Below are 24,737 nucleotides of genomic sequence, written 5' to 3'. Positions count from 1 at the left end.
ATCAGATGGCGCACCTTGTGTCAGCCATTTTGTAAAATGTACGAAAAAATGCATTTTTCGAAGTGAAATATTTTGAGGTTGGCAACATTTGAGCGAGTCGCTTTGTATCGGGCGGTCATGGAGCTCGGCTCGAAGTGTTGCCAGGTAAAGTTTTTTTTTTCATCGTTCATACATTTTTTGGAACTTTTCATTCAAAAATGTAAAAAGTAGAAGGAGAAATATTTTTAATGAAATTTCTTCACAGGACAATTTTTTTTGGGCGCCGTAATGACATTTGACCATTTTCATCTTAATTAACTGGCAACACTGGGATACAGAATTTTTTTTCGCGATTTTCACTTTTTAAGTACTTGGGCGGAAACCGTAGACAGAGCATATAAGTAATGTATGGGAGATATTTTTTATTTCAAATGGACCCTATGTAAAAAATCGAAAATCCAATGTTGCCATATACAAAAAAAATGTTTTCATACAAATGCATTTTCTACAGGATTATCGAAGATTTCAGGCTGTTACCACCATTTGAGGTCATTTTTTTGTATGAGGCGCTTAATGGCAGTTATAGACTGTACCAATGTGTAACGAAATATTTCAGTGTTGCCATACAAAAAATAATAATTTTCAAACATGTGCATTTTTGTATGTCACATTTCAAGCTGTTGTAAATTTTTGACAACGTTATAATGTATGACGCGTTTGTATGTACTAATAGACTGCACATTTTGGTAAAAAAATATTTTAGTGTTGCCATACAAAAAATATTAATTTTCATACATATGTATTTTTGTATGTTATATTTCAAGCTGTTGTCTTGTATTGGTAACATTAGAATGTATGAGGAGTTTGTACGTACTAATATTGTGCACATTTTGATTAAAAAATATTTTAGTGTTGCCATACAAAAAATAATAATTTTCATACATTTGTATTTTTGTATATGGTGTTTCGGGCTGTTGTCTCCCTTTAAAGACCACCACCATGCCCAGCATCTCTAAACGTCAGTTTTCTGTATGAGGCGTTTAATGGTACTCATAGACTGTACAGATTTTTGGAAAAATATTTCAGTGTTGCCATATAAAAAATAATAATTTTCATGCATATGCATTTTTGTATGTCACATTTCAAGCTGTTGTATATTTTTGACAACCCTATAATATATGACGTGTTTGTATGTACTAATAAACTGCACATTTTGGTAAAAAAATATTTTAATGTTGCAATACAAAAAATAATAATTTTCATATATATGTATTTTTGTATGCAATATTTCAAGCTGTTGCCTTCTATTAATATCATTAGAATGTATGAGGCGTTTGTAGGTACTAATATTCTGCACATTTTTATAAAATAATATTTTAGTGTGGCCATACAAAAAATAATAATTTTCATACATATGTATTTTCTATTAAATATTTCAAGCTGTTGTATATTTTGACAACATTAAAATGTACGATGCGATTGTAGGTATCAATAGATTTCATATTGTGGTAAAAAAATCTGCATCTTTGTATGTAATATTTAAAACTGTTGTCTCCTTTTGAAGTTATTACCTAATACGTGGCGTTGTTAGCTACTAACAGTTTGAACCCTACGTCAGTAGGATAATATATCTATGGTTTGAACATTTGGGTGAAAATATATTTCAGTGCTGCCATACAAAAAATCGGTTACAGGGTTTATAAGTATATATTTCGGAATTAATTTATGAGTCGTTTAAAAATGTATATGATTTAATCTTAATGAGGTAACTTATTGGTATGTTGAGAAAGCAATAACTGGTTTGAAATTTTTTTATGACTTGAGTTTTGGAGTATTCTATTTATTTGAGTTTAATTGGTTGTATGTGTTAAATTGTTTGTGGCTTAAGTTACCTATATGAATTTTACCCGTGATTATTCTTTTTGGAGTGTAGCCCTACCATGCACATAGCAGGAAGGGGCGTAAGATGTTAGATTCTCTTCTTACGTATTAATGTATAATTATTTATTAACAGACACAGACACAGATTTTGTGGATGTAGTATGTAGTCAAGTAAAGGATACAAAATGTATTAATCTTCAACATTTTTGTGACTTTAAAAGAGGGGTAAAATATAAGATTTACTAAAGAAGGGCCATAATCTATTAGGTATATTTGGATATTTTCAAAGGATGTACAGGATAAATATGATATACGATTTACAAAAGAAGAATATAATGTAAGAGGTATATTTTCTGCACTGCTCTGCTCCTATTGATTGTAGCGTGATGAAAAGTATACTATAACCAGCTCCGGAGTATGAAAAATAATTGTATCAAGTTTCGTTAAAATCCGTCGAGTAGTTTTTTTTTCTATAACGGTTATATAGACAGACAGACAAAAATTTTAATAATTGCATTCTTGACATCAATATCGATCCCTAAATACCCCCTGATAGTTATTTTGGAAATATATTTCTTTTACAGAATTGATCTCTCTACAGATTTATTATAAGTATAGAATTAATATAGATAATATAATATATAGAAATAATGTATGACGCGTTTTGTTGTCGAGTGTTGTCATACAAGAAATAACAATTTTTATAAATAGTTATTTTTGTATGTAATATTTCAAGCTTTGTCTCCTTATTATGTCTTTAAAATGTATGGCTTATAGACAAAAAAATCACGACCCAAATTCTTGGTATTTTGCAAATATTAACTCATATCTTTTCCAAACAGCCCCAAACAGAATGAATAAAACTTCAATATAGGGGAAAAAATGTAAAAAAATTTTGCACGCAAAACTAAAGAAGACAACCGTTTCGCGAGCTGCTTTAGCAGCGAGCGCACACAAGCGATACCTAGTTTTTTAGATAAACGTATAGCAAGATACTGGAACCTAATGCTTTAGTAATTATATGTAAAAATGATGGCATTAAAAAGAGAATAACTATTTAAAAAAGACAAACCCACCGAGTTCACCGGGTTCGCTCGGTGGAGGTCGCGGAGCGATCCGGTAGGAGTTTAAGAAAAATATTGCAACTCACAATTCGGAAGCGCCGCCGTCGGCCTACACAAATAAACGTATTTATTACACGCTTTTTATTAGCTTCACCTGTATGTTTGTATGTTTGTAACCGACTTCTTTGGGCGCGATTTTGCCCCACTTTAAACGGCCAGATTTCGTTCAAACTTTGTAGATTTATTTCACAATTATACTATTTACTGTTCCTTAATTGATTCCTAGATTCATTTAGATTTTCTACTTTTTAGTTAATTTTATCATAAAAGCGTGTTTTTTAGTTTTTTGAACTATATTTATATTCATTCGTATCGTGCGTGTCCTCGCGCGCAGTGCGCAGCGGGCCGGCGGTGTGCGGCGCGGCGTACGTGCTGCTGGCGCGCGCGGCGGCCGACGTGGCGCTGCGGCTGGTGGGCGGCGGCCGGCGGCTGGAGGCGCGCAACGCGCACCAGGCGCCCGCCGCGGTGGCGCTGGCCGCGCCGCACCGCACCGGCGCCGCCGCGCTCGCCGCCGCGCGCATCCTCGCCTCGCACGCCGCCACCGCCACCGTGCTGCTCGTCGGTTAGTATCGCCCTGTGCATTATTACACTGTACATGGAATCTGACTACCGATTCCTACCTACGATTGCATGTAGTCATCGATAATTGTAACTACACATTTTTTTTTTTATATTATAGGAGTAGCAGACGAGCATGCAGTCCACCCGATGGTAAGTGACTACTGCCGCCCATGGACATCTGTAATTAACCTCAGATAGGATTAGATATTCCTATCTGAGGTCAGTCAGCAGATGCGCTGCTACCCCTGAGGACTAAGCTGGAACTCTTCGGAAAAGTCTGTCTCCCTTACCACACCCTTCAAACCGGAACACAGCAGCGCCTAACACTGCTGTTATTAGGTAGAAATAGGTGTGGTGGTGGTGCCGCCGGAGTCGAACCACAAAGGGTTCTACCACCTTTAAAAGTACACATACACAGTACACATACATAAATAGTACAAGTACACATTACAGGAAGTAATCATAAAAAATAATGAAACATTCTAAATGTAGTTACGATCACGATTACATGATTACTTTTCATAACTACATATTTAAAATGATATTGGGTCTTAAAACCGTTACAAAAATTGCATACAAGCATGCGAGTACGTACATCCTTGTCGTTTGCTAGATATTTAGTTAAAAGCCTATTAGAACGATAGTGCAGCGCTGAGTCCTACCACCAAACAGAGTTGTCAAGGTGATAGAACCCTTTGTGGATCGACTCCGGCGACTCCACCGCCACACCTATTTCTGCCTCATAACAGCAGCGTTAGGCGCTGCTATGTTCCGTTTTAAAAGGTGTGGTAAGGGAGACATACTTTTCCGAGGCTTTCCAACTCGAGGATATTTATCACTATTTAAACAATTTTTACCCCATTATTTTACAAATTCCCATTTTCTAACTAATTTTGTGCACAATGTCGTTCTATTTTCTATAATATAGGAGTAGCAGATGAACATACAATCCACCTAATGGTATATGACTATTGCCGCCTATGGACATCCATAGTCAATTCCAGATAGGGATTAAATTTTCTTACCTAAGGTCGGTCACAGAGTAAATGAGGATTAAGCTAGAATGTCTCAGAAAAGTATGTTTCCTTCACCGCACCCTTAAAAACCAGAACACTGCAGCGCTTAACCCTACTGTCAGCGTTTACATAATATATGAACGGGCAGGCGACGAGAGCGAGGTGGCGGCGTGCGAGCCGCTGCAGCAGGAGCTGGCGGCGCTGGCGCTGGGCGGCGCGCGCGTGACGCGGGACGTGGCCGCGCTGCCCGCCGCGCCCGACCTCGTGCTGCTGGCGCTGCACGACCCGCGCCTGCCGCCCGCCCCGCCCGGCGCGGCCGAGGCGGCGGCGCTGCGCTGGGCGGGCGGCGTGCGCGGCGCCGTGCTGGCGCTGGAGCCGCGCGCCGCCGCCGCGCCCGGCGTGTGGTGCCGCGCGGCCGTGTGCGGCGCGCTGCCGGCCGCGCCCGCGCCGGCGCTGGGCCAGCTGTTCCTGGCGGACGTGGCGCCGCCGCCCGCGCTGTTCCGCGCGCTCGGCATCCGCTACCGCCCGCCCTTCGGCGCCAGCTCCGTCGTGGCGCTGCACTGACGCCCGCCCGCCCCGCCTCCGGGGACCGCGCCGCTCGTTTTGAACGCTCCACGATTTTATTTGGAGTGAACGCATTTTGCCTAATTGTCGAATAAATTTAGTTTATATGAGTAGGTTATGTTTAAAACGTTAATCTATTTCTACTGTTTAAGTTACTTTATTTTATGACATTACACCCCACGTACTTAACATACCATATGAACTATTATGAACATATCTTGCATGCATTTTTAAATTGGGAACTACTTAAAACTAATTTCGATACCATGATAATATTAAATAACAAACATAAAAATGCTATTACCAATACAGCGTAACATTCGAATTGATGACCTCCTTTTTGAGATAAGTTAAATGAAACACAATTCTGCAATTATTTTAACAAGTAACGTAAATACCTTTCTACCACCAAAACCATTATGCAATTCGTAATTCAAAAAGTTCTCAAGAACATTAGCTATATTTCGACGAAATAATATTTTAATAAAGGTTTAACATGAGCTTACATTATTTCAAGTATATTTAAAAATTCTGCTCTATTCTGTATAAAGGTACTGTACGGTACTTATTAAATTGGCATAAAAATATTTCTATTTCGATTGGCTCCAACTGATCAAGAGGCGAGTTTCTTAACGTTTTATAATAACAATATTACGCATATCTATCAATCAGTGGCAGTGGACATGGTTTGGTTCATGTAATAAGTTAATAACATTTTATAAGCGGATACTCTGTTTTCGAGGTAGTGCTACAAATTCGATGATAAAAAATGTTTAGTTCTTATGCATATTATCGAAATGTACAAAGATGTATATTATAATTATGTATTTAATATGACAAAAGTATATAATGTTGCTGTTCGGCGTGATTAAATAAATTCGTTAGAAGTAAGATATGCCTAAGTATGACAAGCGGCAAGGAAACTGTGGTGTTAAATATATGACAATTGACGAGGCAGATCACATTCGCGCAACAGGCCGGGTAAATATTTAATAAGAAAATTTGTTTTATTTACCATGACCTGTGTTTGATATGTTCAGTGTCTTTAGATATAAACGGAATCTTAATATTATTGCCAATTTTATTCGAGAGATGTAAAGATAAGTATGCATTTTGTAATAAACTTTAGCGGAATTTATTTGTTAGTGACTTTGTGCATTTTATTATTATTGTATACATATTACATACACTCTGACTGATGGTCTGCATTTCGTCTACCTTAACATTTACCTAGTGCTGCAGTACATTTGTGATGATTGTGTTATAGGGATTGAAATGTTTTAAAATTGTAAATTAACTATTTTTGTAAAAAACCTAAATGTTCGGAAGTGAAATAAAAAATTCGTAAGTCAAGGTCAATCGATTTATTTTTGAAATAAAAATATACATAGATCCTCAAAAAGCACATTTCCCGGTAAAAATGACAACTCGTATTATGGCTTAACTGGTTACCCGCAGCGGCCGGCAGCCCGCGGCCGCTGCTTTAGTTTATTCGCTTATTACTTCATACAAAGTATAGTACCAAATATGTATAGCGGATGTGTTTACTGTTTACTGGCGGCTCCGGCAACGCGACGGCCGAGCGCGGCCGCTTGTGCGATAGTCACTTTGATATAATGAATCATCATCGTCAACCCATTACTGTCCCACTGTTGGGCGCGGGTCTCCTCTCAGATAGTCTACCGCGCTGGCACAAATGCGTATCGGTAGACTTCACATCTCAGGTATGCAGGTTTCCTCACGATGTTTTCCTTCACCGTTTAGCAAGTGATAATTAATTTCTAATACGCACATAACTGAAAAATCAGAGGTGCGTGCCTGGGATTTGGACCTCGGACCCCTAAATCGAGAGGCCGAGTTTCTTAACCACTAGGCTATCACTGCCTTATAGGCTATATGCCTATCACTGCCACTATAATGAATATTGGTACAAAATTATTGTGCATGAAAGGCCGAAGGTCGGCCGCCGCCGGAGCCGCGCGGAAGACTTACATCGGTTATCCGAAATATAAAAGGGAAGGCGTCGGAACCTTCGCACCAATAATGATCCGATCCTATCGACGATTATGTTGCTTGCTATAATACTCTATCAAATGATTTAACTTAACATATTACTAAACGTCTAGACGTTCCGTTCGAAATACTCACTGAACCTTCGATTCGATAATATTTACATTCGCGTCCGGTTATCAGGTCAAAGGACCTCGACAAACGTCGCATATGAGTGAAGCTGCTCGCGCTAACAGTCTTTGGTCGCAAAGATGGCGGATAACGTTGCAGTCGAATAGTTTCATTACTTACAATTATCTTTAATATCAGCACTCTTCGGTTTTGGAACGAAGTTTCTAAAAAATCCATACGAATTAACCTACAAAGATATTGCGAGTTCGCCGACGGTACATGCTACCGGTAAACTCTTGTAAAAAATACTAAAAACACGTTATCAAAATTATCATTTGAAATGGATTAGTACGAATTGGAAAGCTCCTGAATTATATTCTATGTGATAGTGACGTGTGTACCATTGATAAATAAATAAACGAGTGAAAGTGGAAGCACGAGCGGAGCAGCGGGCGGCCCGCCTCCGGCATCTCCGGCCAGTGATCGACTCGCAATAGAGCATTGGGATGTCGATTTCTAAGAAAAGTATCGAATTAATTTAAGAATGAAACACTGAAATAATAGCGACGAAACACTGAGCAAAACACGTACACATATACACGCACATACGCACACATCCACGACATAAAAACATGACCCACATAATACCTTATCGAAAACTCCCACGAATATAACTTACACATACAACTAGGTGACGGCGCTCGTTATATATAATATAGCGGTATCGCGCTTTATAGGGCTATTTTTTAAATTAGGATTGATTTTGTGACAATGGACAGATTACTCCAATTTTGACTAGCATATATCTTTATAACGCATTGGTAAAAGTCTAAAAAATAATACGATTGATTCAGAACGGGCAGTGTTGCGGTGTGGATTAAACGTCAGCGATCCATTCTCGGTAAACCTATGTTATGAAGTATTTAAAAGCTTCGAAGTAGCGCGCGAGCGCAGCGCGATCTCCGAAGACGACACTTGTTCACTTACAACATTTACTAGATAAATATGGTAGAATTTTAAAGTCATTAAAAATGCTAAACCTTAAAAACGTACACCTCGCACCTCGAGCGAGTACCGGCTCGAAGTCCCGGCCCGAAACCCGTTACGATCCCGATACAATCTAGAAACGATACGACGATACCTACATCCTCGTTCAAAATTTTCACTAAAATATAAATCCATTTATTAAAAAGCTTTTAAAACGTCGCGCGGAGCGGCCACTCGTTACAAATTCATACAGACGATAACAATGTAAAGAGATATAAAATCTAATCGCTACGTAGAAACTCAGCGGCTCCCGCCGGGGTCGCGCCGCGCGACTCTGATATGATCCCGTCCCGCGTGGCGGCCCGGCCACGCCCTACATCGACACGATTTCACCGCGATGCCGCACGGGCGACGATACAAAAGTATAAGTACATTATATATATTAATTTCTCTCTACTTCCTTAGGGAATCAGTGGAACAATATGAGGTAATCCTTGGCGTCGCGCGGGGCCGGCGCTCGCCGCGCGCTCGGGCCCGTCGCCGAGCGCGGGCGCGGCGGCCGAGCGTCGCGGACACAGTGCAGCGCGCCCCGGCCGCCTACAGCTCCTTCTCGCGGCGGTCGTGCGCCGTGCCGTTGCTGTGGCGGTGCGGCGCGGGCGCGGGGGCGGGCGGCGCGGCGGGGGCGGGGGCGGCGGCGGGGGCGGGCGGCGCGGTGAGCGGGGCGACGCGCGCGGCGCAGGCGCGCTGGATGAGCGCGTGCGTGCGCTCGCGCAGGCACATGAGCTCGTCCTGGATGCGCTCCGTGATCACCCGCCGCGTCTCCTCCTCGGACGCGTTGGCGTCTCGCAACCTGCAACGCCGCGCGACGGATGAGTTTGTGTCGGATTCGAGTAGCATGTCGGGGCGGACGACGGACGACACTCACTTCTCGAGCAGCGGGTGCAGGTGGATGGGCTCGCCGACGGCGAGGTAGACGCGCTTGCGCAGGCGCAGGCGGTAGGGCTCGGTGTTGGGCAGCACGCGCTCCATGCCCTCGTGCCAGACGGGCAGCACGAGCGGCGCGCGGCCCCGCGCCCAGCTGTCCGCCACGAGGCGGCCGACGCCCCACTTGAAGCGCACGTGCTCCTTTCCCACGTTCACGCGGCCCTCGGGGAAGATGTGCACCCACTCGCCGCAGCACAGCCGCTCCACGCAGAAGTCCATCGCTGGCTGGAAATGAAATGTGAAAATATGAAAAATTAAAAAAAAGTTACAAAGTTTAAGGCACACCGTTAAATATACCAAAGGAGATGTTTCATTTTCGGCCATCTCATGTACACTATATCTAAAAAACACTAATATTTTGTATAATTGAAGAAAAATACACATATATTTTGATAACCTTAAGTATTCCTGTTTAAAAATATTTAAAATAAGCATTCCTCATTAAAATATTAAATATGGCGGAATACTGTCAATGTCAAGTTTTCAAAACTGTCGATGTCGGTCAGTTAACCTATGTGTACCCCCACGTCGGTAATTCTGTATTTCGCTGTTTTTGTCGTAAAGTTATTGTTACCCTAAGTATGGCTTTTGTTTTGGGTATCCCGTCATTATTTCTGAATTTAATTAATTATTTATAATAATTATAACAAAACCACCTTTTAAATAGTACCTGGTTTTATAGATGTAAGTGACATGTCAAATTAAAAAAGAAGAAGTTGTCAATTTGATATATGTAAAAGTGATATATACATATTATATAATAATAGTGGAATCCAATGTAAACGTTGAATAAATATGTACTGATGAGAAGATTCCATTTCAATCCTGAATATGTTTCTAGTTCTACTCTGTGCTGCTTACGATGTTGGACTGATTCTACCTTACTTATAGCTATAGCTAATTTACCCAGCTTATGTTTTATGGACTCTTGTGATTTTCGTGCGATCGTTGTGGATTGTGTTGACAAGGATTCAATATCATCAGGTAAAATATACATCAGTTATTTATATTAATGGTGAAATAATCGTTAATAATTTTAAACTAGAGAAATTAATCTTTTTACATTTGTCTTTTTTTAGATAATTACAATAGCAAGACAAGGACATTCTTGGGATGACAAATCAGTTATTATTGCAACTGCATCGCTGGGCAACGAACCGTACTCGTAGCTAGCTGCGGTCACATTATGACCATTGTTTCATGTTTGGGCTGAGCTCGTCACAGGATATTACGGAACCTGCTACATGATTAGATGAAAATATTGATAAGGGAACATATTGAAAATGAATAAATAATGTATCTAAGTGAAGAATAAATAAAATATTATCTAAATGTGTACTTGAAGTTGTTTTATTTTACACACTTAAATATTTTAACTAAAATAAATTGGTATAGAAGTACATATTTTGGTATGTTTGTTTTAAGTCAAGATTTATGAAAGTAAATATAATTTATATTTATCAAATATAGGTATTGTTTTTCAATCCATACAATACAATATTTATATATCTACGCCCACTCGCGTAAAAATATATTAAAAAGTATATAATGTATATAGTAAGTTGAAATAGAATGACAGATGGCATTATTACGGTAATCACTACCGCCATGATGTTTTTCCACTGTTGTGTTGCAAGTTTAAGTGTAAATAATTGTTTTTTAACAATTAAAAGAACATGATTTGAAGAAAATGAAGCCCTACGAATTGTTCTTTGCATGTTTTCTTAGTTTTTAATATAGTGTACAAAAGGTGGCCGGGAGCCCATACATTTTGAAACATCTCCTTTATAGGTTTGTATTTCTTTAGCTAGGACAACAAATTGTCACTATATGGCGATTTCTCGCTACTCATCAAGAGTTGACGCCACATTAATAAAATGTTATAATGGTGTACTACGCCGCACAGCATAAGGGAGAGTAAGGAAGAGGGGTTTCTTGGGGTGTCAAAAGATACACGGTATTATTTCAGAGGGGACTACTCCATACCGGTTTATTCTGCTAATTAATTTCACAAACCATTCGTCGGGTTCTTATACTTCTACAAAGTACACTTAACAGCATGATTTACAAATAATCTTGATTTCGTACAGCGACATCTAGTTATGATGCTGCCAACTAATTACTATACGTTTAGACTCACTACAGTTTTAATGACACGAACACCATTAAGATGGCGGTCAGACAAGTGTTATTTGTAATACATGGGTAACGCAGACGAGTAACGAATCCAATTCATTACAAGATGAGATGAGCGTGCAAGAGTCGGGTGAGCGGTTACCTGGTGCACGCCGGCGCCGCGCACGACGGGCACGCACTTGCCGAGCGCGAAGAAGGCGGCGTGCAGCGCGTTCGTGAAGCAGATGTCGTGCGCCGCCAGCGCCCAGCGCATGCGCCAGCCGCGCACCAGCGTGCCCGCGTCCAGCACGCCTGCCAACAACGAACAACACTAAATCTATCTTGTGTCACACGCAAACTATCCTGTTCAGTCACACTACTGTGTAACACTTCACACCGACGGTAAGATGAGTGATGCTTTTCACATCAAAGTGCACACATTGCGACTTCGCCTTAAAATTAATGTTAACTAGATGAATCATCGTAGTCCAATATGAGAACTCTGTGGAATTTAATATAAGCTCCTGATTTTCAGACTTATAGAGTTATAACAGATACTGAAAGGAAATTTATATTCCTGAGGCTTTATATTAAATTTCTGGAAGGTGTAAGAAATATACCTTGGGCGTGATGATGTGACCAATAGGTACAGCATTAAAAAAGTAGCCTTAATAAATATGCTATGTCCGTTATTTCGATTTGGTTTTTGGAAACTCGCTATAATAACGATACAGCATAACACGGAGGGAATATTCGTTTTCTCTGTTTTTAATTTATTTATTACTTAGCATAAAAATTATATCATTTTTTCCTCTGAGAATTTCATAAAGTCCAATTAGGCGTACCTAACAAGAATTAGTGAACAGCGCGCCGTAAGTACTACAGCGTAGATGTTTGTACGATAATTTCATCTCACAAAACGCGTCACGCGAAAGACCGCTAACGAGCGCCGTGGCCGGGCGCTGTGGCGGCGCGGTGGCGGCGCGCTCGGGCGGAGGCGGTCGCGGCCACTCGCGCTATATTTGATCACTCTAATTTACCTCTCTACGGCTCTTACCCAGTAGGCCATAGTCCACAACGCTATAAAAATGCGGTTTGATGCACTTCATGCACCTTTGATACCTATGAGATTAAGCGATAAATTTATTATCAAAGAGCAATTAAACATAAAAACATAAGGTGAATCTTAAAGCACAAGGCGTACCCGAAGTAGGTCGCTGGAGTTATCATCTAATACATTATTTCGTATTCAGGTCGTAGCGCCTCACTCGAAATTGGTTGTTCTGCTCTATATAGCGACGCAAGCTATACGCTCCCGCCAGTTCCTATTCAGCAAGGAATACAAGATTAACCTCGAACAATAGACAAACAACGGCTCTGAATGAACAATGACTGCGGGTAATACAATTATCCATTATCAAAGCCAGTTTACGACTCTGATACGGGTATGGCTAAGTTACCGTTTAATTCTTCCGAGGGTTAAGGAAATTCTATATAACAACAGAGAAGCTAGCGGCATGGTAAATAACTTGATACAATAACGTGAAGAAATTGAAGTTGATCCTTTACTTATCGTGATCTTAAGAACTTAAAAACGTTTCACGATGATGATTATTATAAGTGCGAGGAATTTAGTTGTGATGACTGAAACATAACAAGGAAAGATAGACTAGATAGTTAAAAGACACTGATTTTAGGTAGAAAACATTAGCTGTTTTCTACGAATTTCCATTAATCGTAACTAAAAAATTTTGGCGCTAGTCACTTGAAAATAAAAAGCTAAATTCAAATAGCTTTATCGAGTGTAGGAGCTACGAAGCCATAGTCTTACACACAGATAGACACATTTTCATTCACTTACTCTTTACAAGCTCTTTGCGGGAATGGTGTTAAAGTAATGATATCTGTTTGTTTCAAGCCAGGATTGTAATTATATGGTTTACATTATACATGGTGAAGTTTGAAGTAAGAAATGTTTTTCCCCGTGGGGTACCGGGGTAGTACACCGTGGAGCGCGGCCTTGGCGGCTAATGCTCCAGCGGCGCAAAAACTGTCCGCCAGCACTGACGCACGCCTTGCGTCACCACTCTTGATTGTTAGTCTTTATCGATTCGAATCACTATTTGTCAGACAGACGAACAATTACCAATTGTTTCTGTTGTTCCACGTCAATCATACTCAATGCACATGTACGACTATATTTCCAAAAAATATTTTATTTCACTTGTTCAAGGCGTTAGCTTACCAGTAAATTTCTGAAATTTGTAGCAATATTCTGACACGTATAAAGAGAGTGTTTTGTGATCTTCAACCATAAACGCGTTAACTTTGGTCTTTCTAAGAAATCAAAATCGATGTATCATCGAGTATTTAACTTTATCAATACCGAAAAAAATTTATCGTTGTTTTATGTGTGTTCTAATGAGAAAGTTTATCACGGGATCTTTATAGATGAATGCGGATGAGAGTTGTGTTATCAGTAGTTATCGCTTTGAGGGAAATGACGATCAAGTCATTGATACGGAGCGCGCTATCAGTGACTGACGAGGATACGTTCTATCGCCGTCCGCACATCATGCGAATCCCGGAACCGGATCGCACTCCGGCTAGATGTGTGACGTACTTACATTAGTGGAAAATGACAAAAATGGAAACAAGTAGTGACAGACTAGTGGTTAGAAGCTCAGCCTTTCATTCCAGGCACGCATCTCTGATTTGTTTGAAAGATTTTGAAAAGGTTTAGGAAGTAGTCGCGAGGAAACTTCACGCCTGAGGAAAAAGAAAATCGCCTGAAGGGCATAATTATGATCTAGAAGCCTCTTACTCTGACAGGAGAGCCGTGCCTAGCAGTAAACGGTTGAGGACGTCTTAAATGGAAACGATACTGTCACGGCGTATGTTGTCACTGTGACGAATTAATAATTTTCACCAGTTACGTTACGTGCCAACAGTTATTTTATAAGGATGAAAAGATTTTCCTCTCTTACGTCTAGTGTAATTTCATTTACATCAACGACATAATGAATAGACTTCGACCTATGAGCAATTAGAGGTAATATCCTCCGATGTTTGCCTGAATATAATCAATCAGTATGCATAACAATTAACATTTCCCCTGACAAGACATATCGCCTTACACGCGCGACCTAAATTTGCAACTTTTAAATTAATTAGACACTTTGGGTGTCAGGCGGGTGTCATACCCGCCTGACCCGCTACTGGGCGCGCTTTGAATGTATAATTCTGAATACGCAAAGGCGCGTAAAATCACGTAGTGGGTACATTAAAATATTTATAATAGTACGCTTTACTTTAAATTTAATAAAATTTATACATCAGCTAAGGTAATCTAAGCAGCGTGTTGATCGTACTATAAGGAATAGGTACATATTGTACACAAGTTGATTGAGTTAATTTAAAAGTACGGTTAGCAGGCATCAGCCCGCCTGGTTGGCGTGCAATTTAACCGTATTAGTGCATGTCTACATTGAATATTGCAAAAATTAAAGCGATCGTGACAAAAACTTTTGAGAGTGATGTGTAAGCACCCTCAATCAGCAGAAAATTTCTTTTTAAACGACAAGTGGTTATGATGATAACTGGATGATGAATTAGCTGTTAATAATCAACTTATTCAATTTCCATTTCCTGTCTCCAATTAAAACTCTATTTTTTGTAGTAATGTACATGTAACATAATTATTATACTGCTTCATAAATGACGGAAAACGCTAGGAGTCTATCGTGTCGGAATTTAACAAGAAATCTAAATGTGTTTTCTTCCCTGTTAAGCCTTCTATTTTCGCGTGAAAGACTCTTCAAAGCTTTATCTATTTACAAGATTGCTCCGTCCAGGCCATTAGGTGGCCGTAAAACGGTAGTAACTGCATGCAAAGAAACATATTGATCGAGCACAGCCAACATTACCTAATTATGTTACCGGCGGACTCAACAGCATAACATGTTTTCGCAATTTTCACGAAAACAATTCTAGCAGGCGGTAAAACTGGCTACCGAATCTAAATGAATAGAGCCGCCCAAGCCTGCCCACTTCAAGTTTATTACAATAACACGGTTTCTCTAAGTAACATTAGATTACGGTAATCATAACATAATTAATAATGAGGGAATACGCTTAATCGACGGTGGCCAGTTATCAGATCCAGGGATGTAGGTTCCTCTTCTTTTCTTTTCAAGAATTTCGGTATATTTACATGATAATTAAGTAGGTAAGTGCTCTAGAAAACTTTTGAAATTTTGAGACTTCTATAAGTTACTCGTACATTAAGTTCATTAAAGCAAAAGTTTAGGTACAACAGCATTACCTAATTTTATTTGGCAAATTATGATACATTTTCTCTCACCGAATGCGTGACTGTAAATGGCTTTTTTTTTACTAGAAGATGGTGGTATTGGATGATAAGTTCCTATTCTGACCTATAACATGGAAATAGTTAAGTGTTATATTTAAATTTAGAATCACTGGTTGTTTTACGTAAAACCCTTTAATGCAAATCAGCGTGGAAACGGTTAATTGACCGTTTAGTCAGAGTGGAAATCGCAGCTGACCTTCACCGGTAACAAACTGACAGGTCGCGTGAGATAGGGCCGCGGCCGGCGGGCGCTGTGTTATTATACCCCGTGAGTCAGGGCCGAGAGCGGCCCGTCTGAAACTCCACCCTTCAGGGCGAGAACGTTGACCCACGCCTGAGTGCAGGGCCGGATTTGGAAGTATGCAGGCCCTGGAGCAACGATGTCGGTGCGGACCCTAATTATTATTTATGTAAGAAACATTTTTTTAGTCGTGTTTAAAAAAATTATAGTCAACAAAATTAAATTTATTTAAGCATAGTAATGTAGTAATTATTTAAGTGTCAGGATTAAAAATGATCGGAAAAAATGGAGAAAAAAATTTTCGGAAGAAAAACATTATAGTTCGGATTTTGTTATCTTTTAAGTATACCTTTTTTCCCCAAATCCGGCCCTGCCTTTATGTGACAGCGTGCTATTATATCAACCTTACTAAATGGGCATTTATGAAGTGGGTACGGTCAGAAACTCGTTAGCTGCTTTCCATGACATAAGAATTTTACTTTATAATAGTAAAGTTATGTTAATTAAATGTTATGTTAGTTAAAAACGAGCGTGCAGTCCACCTGACAGTAAGTGGTTATTGTTGCTCGTGGGTATCTCGACCCCATAAAAGGGAAGAGTCGACCTGAGGTCGGCCACAGATATGTTGCTACTACTATGTGTATGTCTCTTTAAGCACACTCTTCAAACTAGAAGACAGCAGCGCTGACAGCTGCTGTTATTATGCAGAAAAAGGTGCTTCTAAAGTCTTCTTAAAGGGTTCCTCCTAAAGGTGGAGGACTTATACGAGGCGTTTTACATTAAATCTGCATGCTTCAGGCTATTACGTGTTAGTCCAGATACCGTGGGCGGCAGAGACCACTTACCATCAGTTGGATTGCAAGCTCGTTGACTAATAAAATTTTCCTACAAGGCTTAATTTGGCTTAGAAATTACTGTAGGAATTTCAAGTGTGCAGGTGTTTGTGTATTGCCGCGGTGATGGCAGCGTCAGGTAGATGAGCGCATCAGTCAGATCGAGCGCCGCCGCGTGCGGGCGCTAGTTCACGCGTAACCGGGTACATTATCAATGGCGTAGAACGTTTCAGTTATGATTTCTCCATTTTCCCAGTAATCAGAGCACAGGTGCACCGTGCCCGTCAGACTTTGTTCTCCGACATAATATAATAGCATAACATACGATGTAGTTACTCATAAAAACGTCGTTAATAATAAAGTGTCGTTTAGTTTTATTGGCAACGACAGTGCACATGCGAACCGATAATAATTTTGCTACTGTGATCCGTCTTACTTTGTGACAGTAGTCAAATTGAGGTGTTATTTCATTGTAGAAATGCCGCGCCTACGCTTGCCAAACCTCAACAATCCATATTACTCTTCTAAAAATTAAAAAAAGACATGATTCTTTCGCATATGCTGGTATTCTATGAACTCACTAACTATGAACCTCTGACAACGTGTGTACAAAATTCCACGAAAACCTGTTATAAGTTAAAGCGTGAAAGTGTAGCAAAAAAACAAACAAACAAACTCACATTCAAGTTTATAATATTATTTAGAATATTTAAGAAGTTAGGATAGCCAAGTCAATGGAATAGCATGCAATTCTCTTCGTCATGATGATGAAAATAGAAAATGGGTATTGATAATTTTGACAAGTCTATTATGATAATAGTGATAATAGTAGTAGGCGACACTTGGCGGAAATAAATATTCAGTGAAACATTTAAGAGCAGGGCCGCAGCGACGAGGCCGCGCTGGCGGACACTGGCACTATGTCAAAAATATATTACGACTGGCGACGGTGCCGCGGTCAACTGATACTAGTGGTATTGCTTTTTTATAAGAATAAAACAAGCGAGAATGCACCTGATGGTCAGTGATCACTTCTGACCAACGACATTTAAAGGATATATTTGATGCCGGTTACAGACATGAAATGAAATATTTATTTGCGGTCATAGTGGTTACAATAAGATGTTCACAATAGTTGCTAGGAATCTCACATTCAGCCATGTCATGACATGCAAATTGTTATGGCGAGTTATATAAAAGTAATATTAATAATTTTAATGTTAGCATTGTTAATGACAGATGCGCTGCTTACTACTGAAACTTAAGGTGGTTTCCTCATAATTATGTAAGTTAGCCGACACCCACACATCTACACCCTTCCATCGAAACATAATCGAAATAGTTGACAAACTGTTTCAAGCTTGAAATAGATGTGGCGGTGGTACTTCCGCGTTCGAAAATTTTCACAACCTAACCACCTGTACCTACCTACTTCTTGTAGATTTATCATGCCTCTTGTAAACATTTTGTGGTTAAGTTTAAGTAATAGCATTATGTCATGTTGGACTTAATAGGAAAAGTAAAATTTATAGGTGGGAATTTTTTCCCACCTATAAATTATAACATATACATTATAACATAATACATTATAACATTCAGTTTTCCTATTAATGTTATTGTCCGTTGCTGTCCTTACAAACTGCTTATTCACTGTTTTTACGATGTTCTACAGTACCTACATCGTTTTCAGTTAAATTATTTCTTAGTTATATATTCGCTGTTATTTCGAAAGGGTTATAGATATGTATCTGAAATTGTAAACAGTTAAAATAGTGTGGCTACACCCTGATACGTGCAATAAATAAATCTCTACTAAGAGTGTAACGACATGAAATAAATATAATTACATAATTAGCAAGCTTGCATTTATATTGGTTCGTGTCTGCTCGTATGACTGTTACGTCATCGTGGCGTGGTCGTGACGTTCACACTATGTAAGTTATGAATAACATAAACTTTGTAAACACCTACTGATACCTACTTCAATTCATACTACCGTCCACGTGTGTGATTTATCAATGATTACAAACATAATTGTATACATAAGTATCGTGTGTTCTACACAAATATATGGATAGATTCGATCGTAAACAATTTCTTGTGTAGTTCTCTACTATTGCATTGACTGTTAACTTAAGAACAACTTTTAGAAATAGTATTAATAAACTTTTAGAAAAATAAAATTGAAGACAGAAAAAATCATCTGAAAGATGAATTAAAAAAAAATTGAATGTGAAGAAAATAATCACATGAACAAAATTGTATTTATTTTAAAAAGTAATTTCAAAATCTTTTATTTGAATTTTAATAGACGAAGGCTTGCCAAGTTTGGAATGTAGAGTGGCGGTGTGTGGTGTGTTGGCCTTAACCGCCAAAATATGCTAAATATTATGCATAAATCCGCTACGACTTCCACATCCTTAGACCGAATAACATAGATAAAGCCTTCAGGATACAATATTACCGCGTTACAAATAATGCCACTTAACACTTTACAGTCGCAAGTGTATTATTTACAAAATCTCTGGTTCAAAGTCCCTCGATCAGGTGCACAATGTGTTTCAGTGCAGTTTTGTGCGGGGCATTGTCTATTTTTTTCAGTCTGAGTTCGTGATGTTTTTATTTGTGGAAGTTTCACTTAGAACTAAAGGACACGCGGAGGCCTTTTACAGTTACTTACAAGGTCGGCGGCATATTATTACGGCTATTAATACACAATTTTGTACTTAATATGTAATTATGCACTTTTTGATTTCTTTTGACGTAAAATAATCACTTTAAAGCCCGGTAATTATGTAGCTACGTACTTCCTATTAATTATTAAATTATAATGCAGTATGAGGAAAAGTTAACCATATTATCAATATCTAAGATTTTCAAAACCTTTTAAGATGAAACGTAACTTTCATTCCTATTTAAATTAGTATGAAACTATAAACTCACTGGTGGAGGTATGTAAATATGTGCCACGTTGTACACTGCAATTTTTATATTATAGACTACCATTTTTACATTAACTTGATATATCTTGGTTTACCGCAAAGTAACGCCTGATCCTGTCGACTACTGGTCGGTGCTGCGGTGTTAGCGATGATACCGAATGCTGCACCGTTGCTTCACGGCACGAGGGTTTCCTCGAGGTCCATGAGTGTCCTGCGCCATGCGGCGAGGTCACGCCGCGGCATAGGACGACCACTATCGTAACGTATTATTGTTGGCGATGTGAAGTGTGTGTGTGTTGCGGGACTCACCCCAGAGCCCCGGGTCGTCGAAGCAGGAGTGGTGGTTGGAGACGGTGAGCAGCGGCACGTCGCGCGGCCGCCGCACCGCGCGCGCCAGCGCCTCGCGGTTGTACACCGTCGTCTTGTTCAGGAACTCTGCAATTGTCACGTTTACACTGTGTCACATACGAAAGGTGCTAGAACTAGTATAGTTTCACCAGGTAGGTATCACGATCACACCTATTTCTATCGTGAAGCAATTCTTTCGTTCGTTGGAAGGATGTGGATACCGGCTGCCCTATAAATGAGGCATCCAGAGCCCTTAGAAGTGGCAGCACATCTTTGATCGGCTTTAGATAGGACCTCCTGTTCTGTGTGGAGTGGGTTACAGATGTTCACGGGAGATTTGCAGAAGTAACTTATATCATTCTTTATGAATATTTTACTATCAAAACCTGTGAGAGCCCAAAATAAAATAGACGGTTTCACATTCGATCTTCGGTCAGGCCGACATTTTAATTATGAATTTATTTGTGTGTTTGTGTATCCGAGTCATATTATATATCGTAATATTCAAAAAGCTTTATACATGAAACTTTACAGTTCTCTTTAGAACCATCCGCCACTCATGTGCCAATACTGGAATATTAATAACGAAAGTATTCATTGAACTCAATTCACGTTTTCAATTAAATTTTACTTTGACTGAGTTTTATACTCTACACTTTTATATCTTAAGTTTTATAATCAGATTAGAAATCACAATTAAAAACTACACTTAAAATTAAGCCATTAGGAAAAGCTTAAGGTTTTACTAAGAATTTATTAGACGTAATGTCTAATTATTATTTCCCGGTTTATTATTTATATCTCAGATAATCAAAGCTAAGTTTCTACACAAATTAGGGACTGTGATTGCGCTGCGGTGACCTTGCCAGATACAGAATTAATCATAGATTAAAATAATCGCAATCGATATTTAGATATTAATTGAATAATATCAAATATACAAGGTAATGATGGCCTAGTGGTTTGAATCTTTGGAGGTCCGAGCTTCTACTCGGGCACATTTTTCGAAGTAATGTGGAATGTGCATGTTATATAAATTAATATTTTGTTTTTACGGTCAGCCAACGTACCATTTCCCAATCAGCTAGCGTAGTGTACCTTACCTATTATAGTATGAACTCTCCCTCAGGAGGCCGGAGAAGACACGTGCGTAACAGTGAAACAGTAATGTATTGACGACGATTAAATATATTGTTTATAGGGTATGTATGTATCAGGAATACTACAAGACATAACGTAATGGTTTATCTGATAACCCTTCGATGTCGCAAGCACATGGGCCGTGGCAAGCGCGTCGGACGTTGATAACAATTTATTAAAAGTTATAAAAATCAATAGGAAGTGTGTACACAAATGTTACAAGTAGGTCAGTTACGAGATCGACTGCGGCCGGCTGCTTGAAGGCCCTTTGCCATCGAGGGAATTGGTAGGTATCGGTGGTATAGAGGTTCCAACTGTTCAATTATCAATTAAGGTGAGTAGGGGTTATATCGGCACTGCATGTGAGAGTACATGTAATATGTATACTTAGAAATAAAAAAAATCTTTCTTTCAATCTGTTTGTCCCAGCTAATCTTTGAACGGCTGGAGCGCAGCACTAGAAGCAGTATATAACTTGGCTACCTTTATTTAAAAAAATATGAAATATTCTATGTATTTACATTTTTAAGCGCGGGTGAAACTGCGTAAAAATCGCTTATTTCTCCACAAACGCATTTTTTATTATTTTTAAGGTTCTCCTTGTTTACGTGTAACTTCCGTCTAGATCGGAGTGGTTTAAGAGACAGGGTCGAACGAACAAGGACGAAGACCAACATGAGTTAATAGGTTTAGATGTCATTAAAAATAAACATTATAATGAGTTTATAGCTATTTTAAATTAAAACCAGACACTTGAACTCTAAATATTAAAGTTACGCAGAGACTTCTACGGTTAGGTATAACGATATACCTACAATTAAATATAAATTGAAGGAGAAAAATAATTGTGTAAAATTAACTTTAAATGTTATCTGGTGTTGCTAACTTTCTTATTGATACGGAAATCTAGTGAAGGTCGCCTTTATTTAATACTTCCCAACTTATTTTTCTTTACACAAACAATACCTATGTAAATACTTTACGTATAATTTAACGAAATTTTGCTCGTTGATAACCATTCCTATAAAATTCCGAAACTTTGGGTTAGCTGCGGGTCGCCCTTTAAAATATAGTAGAAAGGATAAAACATGGACACAGGGCCACTTTATACTTCCTGAACTGAGTACATAATATGAATAATCTCAGTCTTATCTAGCCACGTTGTCATTCACATTTGGCGACCACTACATCGACGATGTCGTGTAGCAAATGATTTAAAATAATATAATGGACAGTAAAAGCAGTGGTTTTGAAAACTGTCCCTTCAATGTAGGGGACTAAAGTTCGAACCTAAAGCATGTAAGGCCGCATCTCCGATTTTCCGACTGAAATGATGCGCTTATGAGAAATTCGTGAATTCGTAACTTGTTTTAACGATAATAAAACATCGTGAGGCAAGCTATACAAATGATTTAAATACGCTGTGTGAAATGTAGGCATTCCCACTTGGCCAGAGCGGCGGACTAAGACCTATACCCCTCTTACCCTGATAGAAGGGCCTCGTCCAGCAGTGGGACAGTAAAGGATTCACGACGATAACATCAAAACAGCTGAAAAATTTCCTTTCATAAAACGCGTCGCCCTGTAAAACTGCTCGAACAAAGTACCGTTACAATCTCAATCGGTCGAGGCATAGTCGAAAGTATGCGGCGAATTGAGAACCACTTGGGAAGTGGGTTAAAAACTATATTAATTTATTCAAAGGGGCACTGCTGTTGGCGCCGCCGACCTTTAGCGTTATTTACCGTATTTACATACAACTAGGTACTTGTTTGTAAGTGTTCAGTGATTTCAAGGTCTCCACTGCAGGAATGTTACTGCAAGTGATCTCTAAAATATTTATCTTTAGCACTGCATTACATAATTATTTAAAGATTTCTAACTACTCATAGAACTTGGAATCTGTTCATGGAAGGATCTCTCCATTGAACTTAAGCATGTAGGAGTATAAAGATGTCAGAGATTATTTGGCATTACGTGTCTTATTCTCTTATCTACCTGTTTAAAGGTGTGTTTATAAAAAAATAAGCAATTCTGTGTCATAGGGTAGTCATGTTGATTGATTAACAATAGATAAGCATTGTTAACATTATCTTACTTCACAAGAACTTTAATTAGAATCAAACTTTAGTATGCATGTGTGTAATGTTATAATTTTAATGTTCTTGTTATAATTTTTATTTCATTATGATCCATGAATTACTTAGTACTTGCGAAATCATAAATCTAAAAACTGTACTGGAACTATTTATAAATATACATAACCTTGTGATTACTATACAGAAAACTTATAATTAAAGAATCTTAATAAAAATAAATGTGTTTGCATAGGAAATAATGTTTACTACATAAGATAAACATACACAAACACCTAGCCACATTATATAAATATAAATCATGTAAATATCTGTCAGGCTGGGGACCGAACTTAGAACAACTTACTTGTGTAGATATGTTGTCCACTTCACAACATGCATTATCATCAAATGAGAAACTTCATTGAAGCATCAACTCTTAAATTATTCTTTATACATTCTTCAATTAATGTCACATATGAGGGACATTGTTAAGGGTTTTTATTGATCTGTGTCTGTGTTGGCTTCATTTAATTTCAAGGCGGTGAAGTATCTTTCTATCTTACATATCAAAGGTAATTCTGGAGTAATGCTCCATTAGCAGTAAAATATATATATTATTTTAAAATATATTTACGTTATGTTTGTTGTATTTTATCACAAGCTTAGTATGATTATTCATCAAAGTTAATATTTTCATTGTTTTATCTGAACCATAAATTTGATTACCAACCATAAACATAAACATCAGATATTGGTATTTCCTTTGTTGCTGTACAGTGAGCAATCACAACTACAAAGAAACAATACTCAAACACAATTGTGAATCAGTTAAAAAAATCAAATTATCATACTACCAATAAAACCTTCGACGTAGATTCGCAGATTTATGTTCTAATTAAAAAAAACCGGTTTGGAAGTACAGTTTTGTGTACGTAAATAAATAGTGGCTCGCATGTGCGTTCCTAATAAATACTTATATGGTGCATATTAACTTGAATGTCGAAATGCATTGCCGAGTGCTCGCATTGCGCGCCAATCGACATGCACACTAAACAGTTAGTTCAGGTTTCGCTGACTCTGGCAACCAGTTTTGATGCACCCATGTCGCGGATACACGGTGTGGTCGTTACGTAAAACCCTTTCAACGAAGTCTCATGCCTGAACCCTTAGGGAGGAGTGCTGATAACACTTGCCTATGATGATTTTGCTGAACAGTCCGACGACGGCCACCGTGATGGAGCTCGTGAAGTTCCACAGGCGCCCAGGGTTCCGCAGCCGCGGGATGATCCACCCGATGTCGTAGCCCATGGTTACGTGGGACCACTTACACACTATGATAACATAGTTCTAGTTTAGCTTAACTTTACATAAAAAATCAATTCCTCGCTCACGACGGGACACCCGTGCGATCACTGTGCGTAATATATGACAATGACATTTAATCAGATTGG

General features: G+C 38.8%; 2 protein-coding genes across 2 annotated transcripts in view; one reads left to right on the top strand and one right to left on the bottom strand.

The window, feature by feature from the left end:
• Edc3 (enhancer of mRNA-decapping protein 3) overlaps positions 1–6,484 on the top strand; it is a 15,387-nt gene extending 8,903 nt beyond the window's left edge. The window contains exons 7-8 of the mRNA XM_073086927.1: positions 3,319–3,546; positions 4,710–6,484. Of these exons, the coding sequence (XP_072943028.1) occupies positions 3,319–3,546; positions 4,710–5,125 (644 nt within the window). The 3' untranslated portion in view covers positions 5,126–6,484. The remainder of the gene's footprint in view (positions 1–3,318; positions 3,547–4,709) is intronic.
• Positions 6,475–24,737, bottom strand: Taz (tafazzin, phospholipid-lysophospholipid transacylase). The gene is made up of 5 exons (XM_073086656.1): positions 24,480–24,737; positions 20,030–20,155; positions 11,496–11,644; positions 9,159–9,442; positions 6,475–9,083 (listed from the first exon to the last, which is right to left on the bottom strand). Exons 1-5 carry the CDS (start codon positions 24,592–24,594, stop codon positions 8,831–8,833), a joined length of 927 nt encoding a protein of 308 aa, XP_072942757.1. The 5' UTR covers positions 24,595–24,737; the 3' UTR covers positions 6,475–8,830.

Source organism: Epargyreus clarus, unplaced genomic scaffold, assembly GCF_041222505.1.
Source record: "Epargyreus clarus isolate Ecla_fem2 unplaced genomic scaffold, WU_Ecla_fem_2.2 ptg000024l, whole genome shotgun sequence".
Lineage (NCBI taxonomy): Eukaryota > Metazoa > Arthropoda > Insecta > Lepidoptera > Hesperiidae > Epargyreus > Epargyreus clarus.
This window is presented reverse-complemented; position numbering and strand designations above follow the sequence as displayed.

Excerpts from the sequence above, each read along its gene's own strand:
- Taz (XM_073086656.1), bottom strand. The coding sequence starts at position 24,594 with ATGGGCTACGACATCGGGTGGATCATCCCGCGGCTGCGGAACCCTGGG. Across the intron at positions 20,156-24,479 it reads GTTCAGCAAAATCATCATAG|AGTTCCTGAACAAGACGACG; the intron begins GCAAGTGTTATC and ends TGACAATTGCAG. Across the intron at positions 9,084-9,158 it reads CTGCACCCGCTGCTCGAGAA|GTTGCGAGACGCCAACGCGT; the intron begins GTGAGTGTCGTC and ends GCGGCGTTGCAG.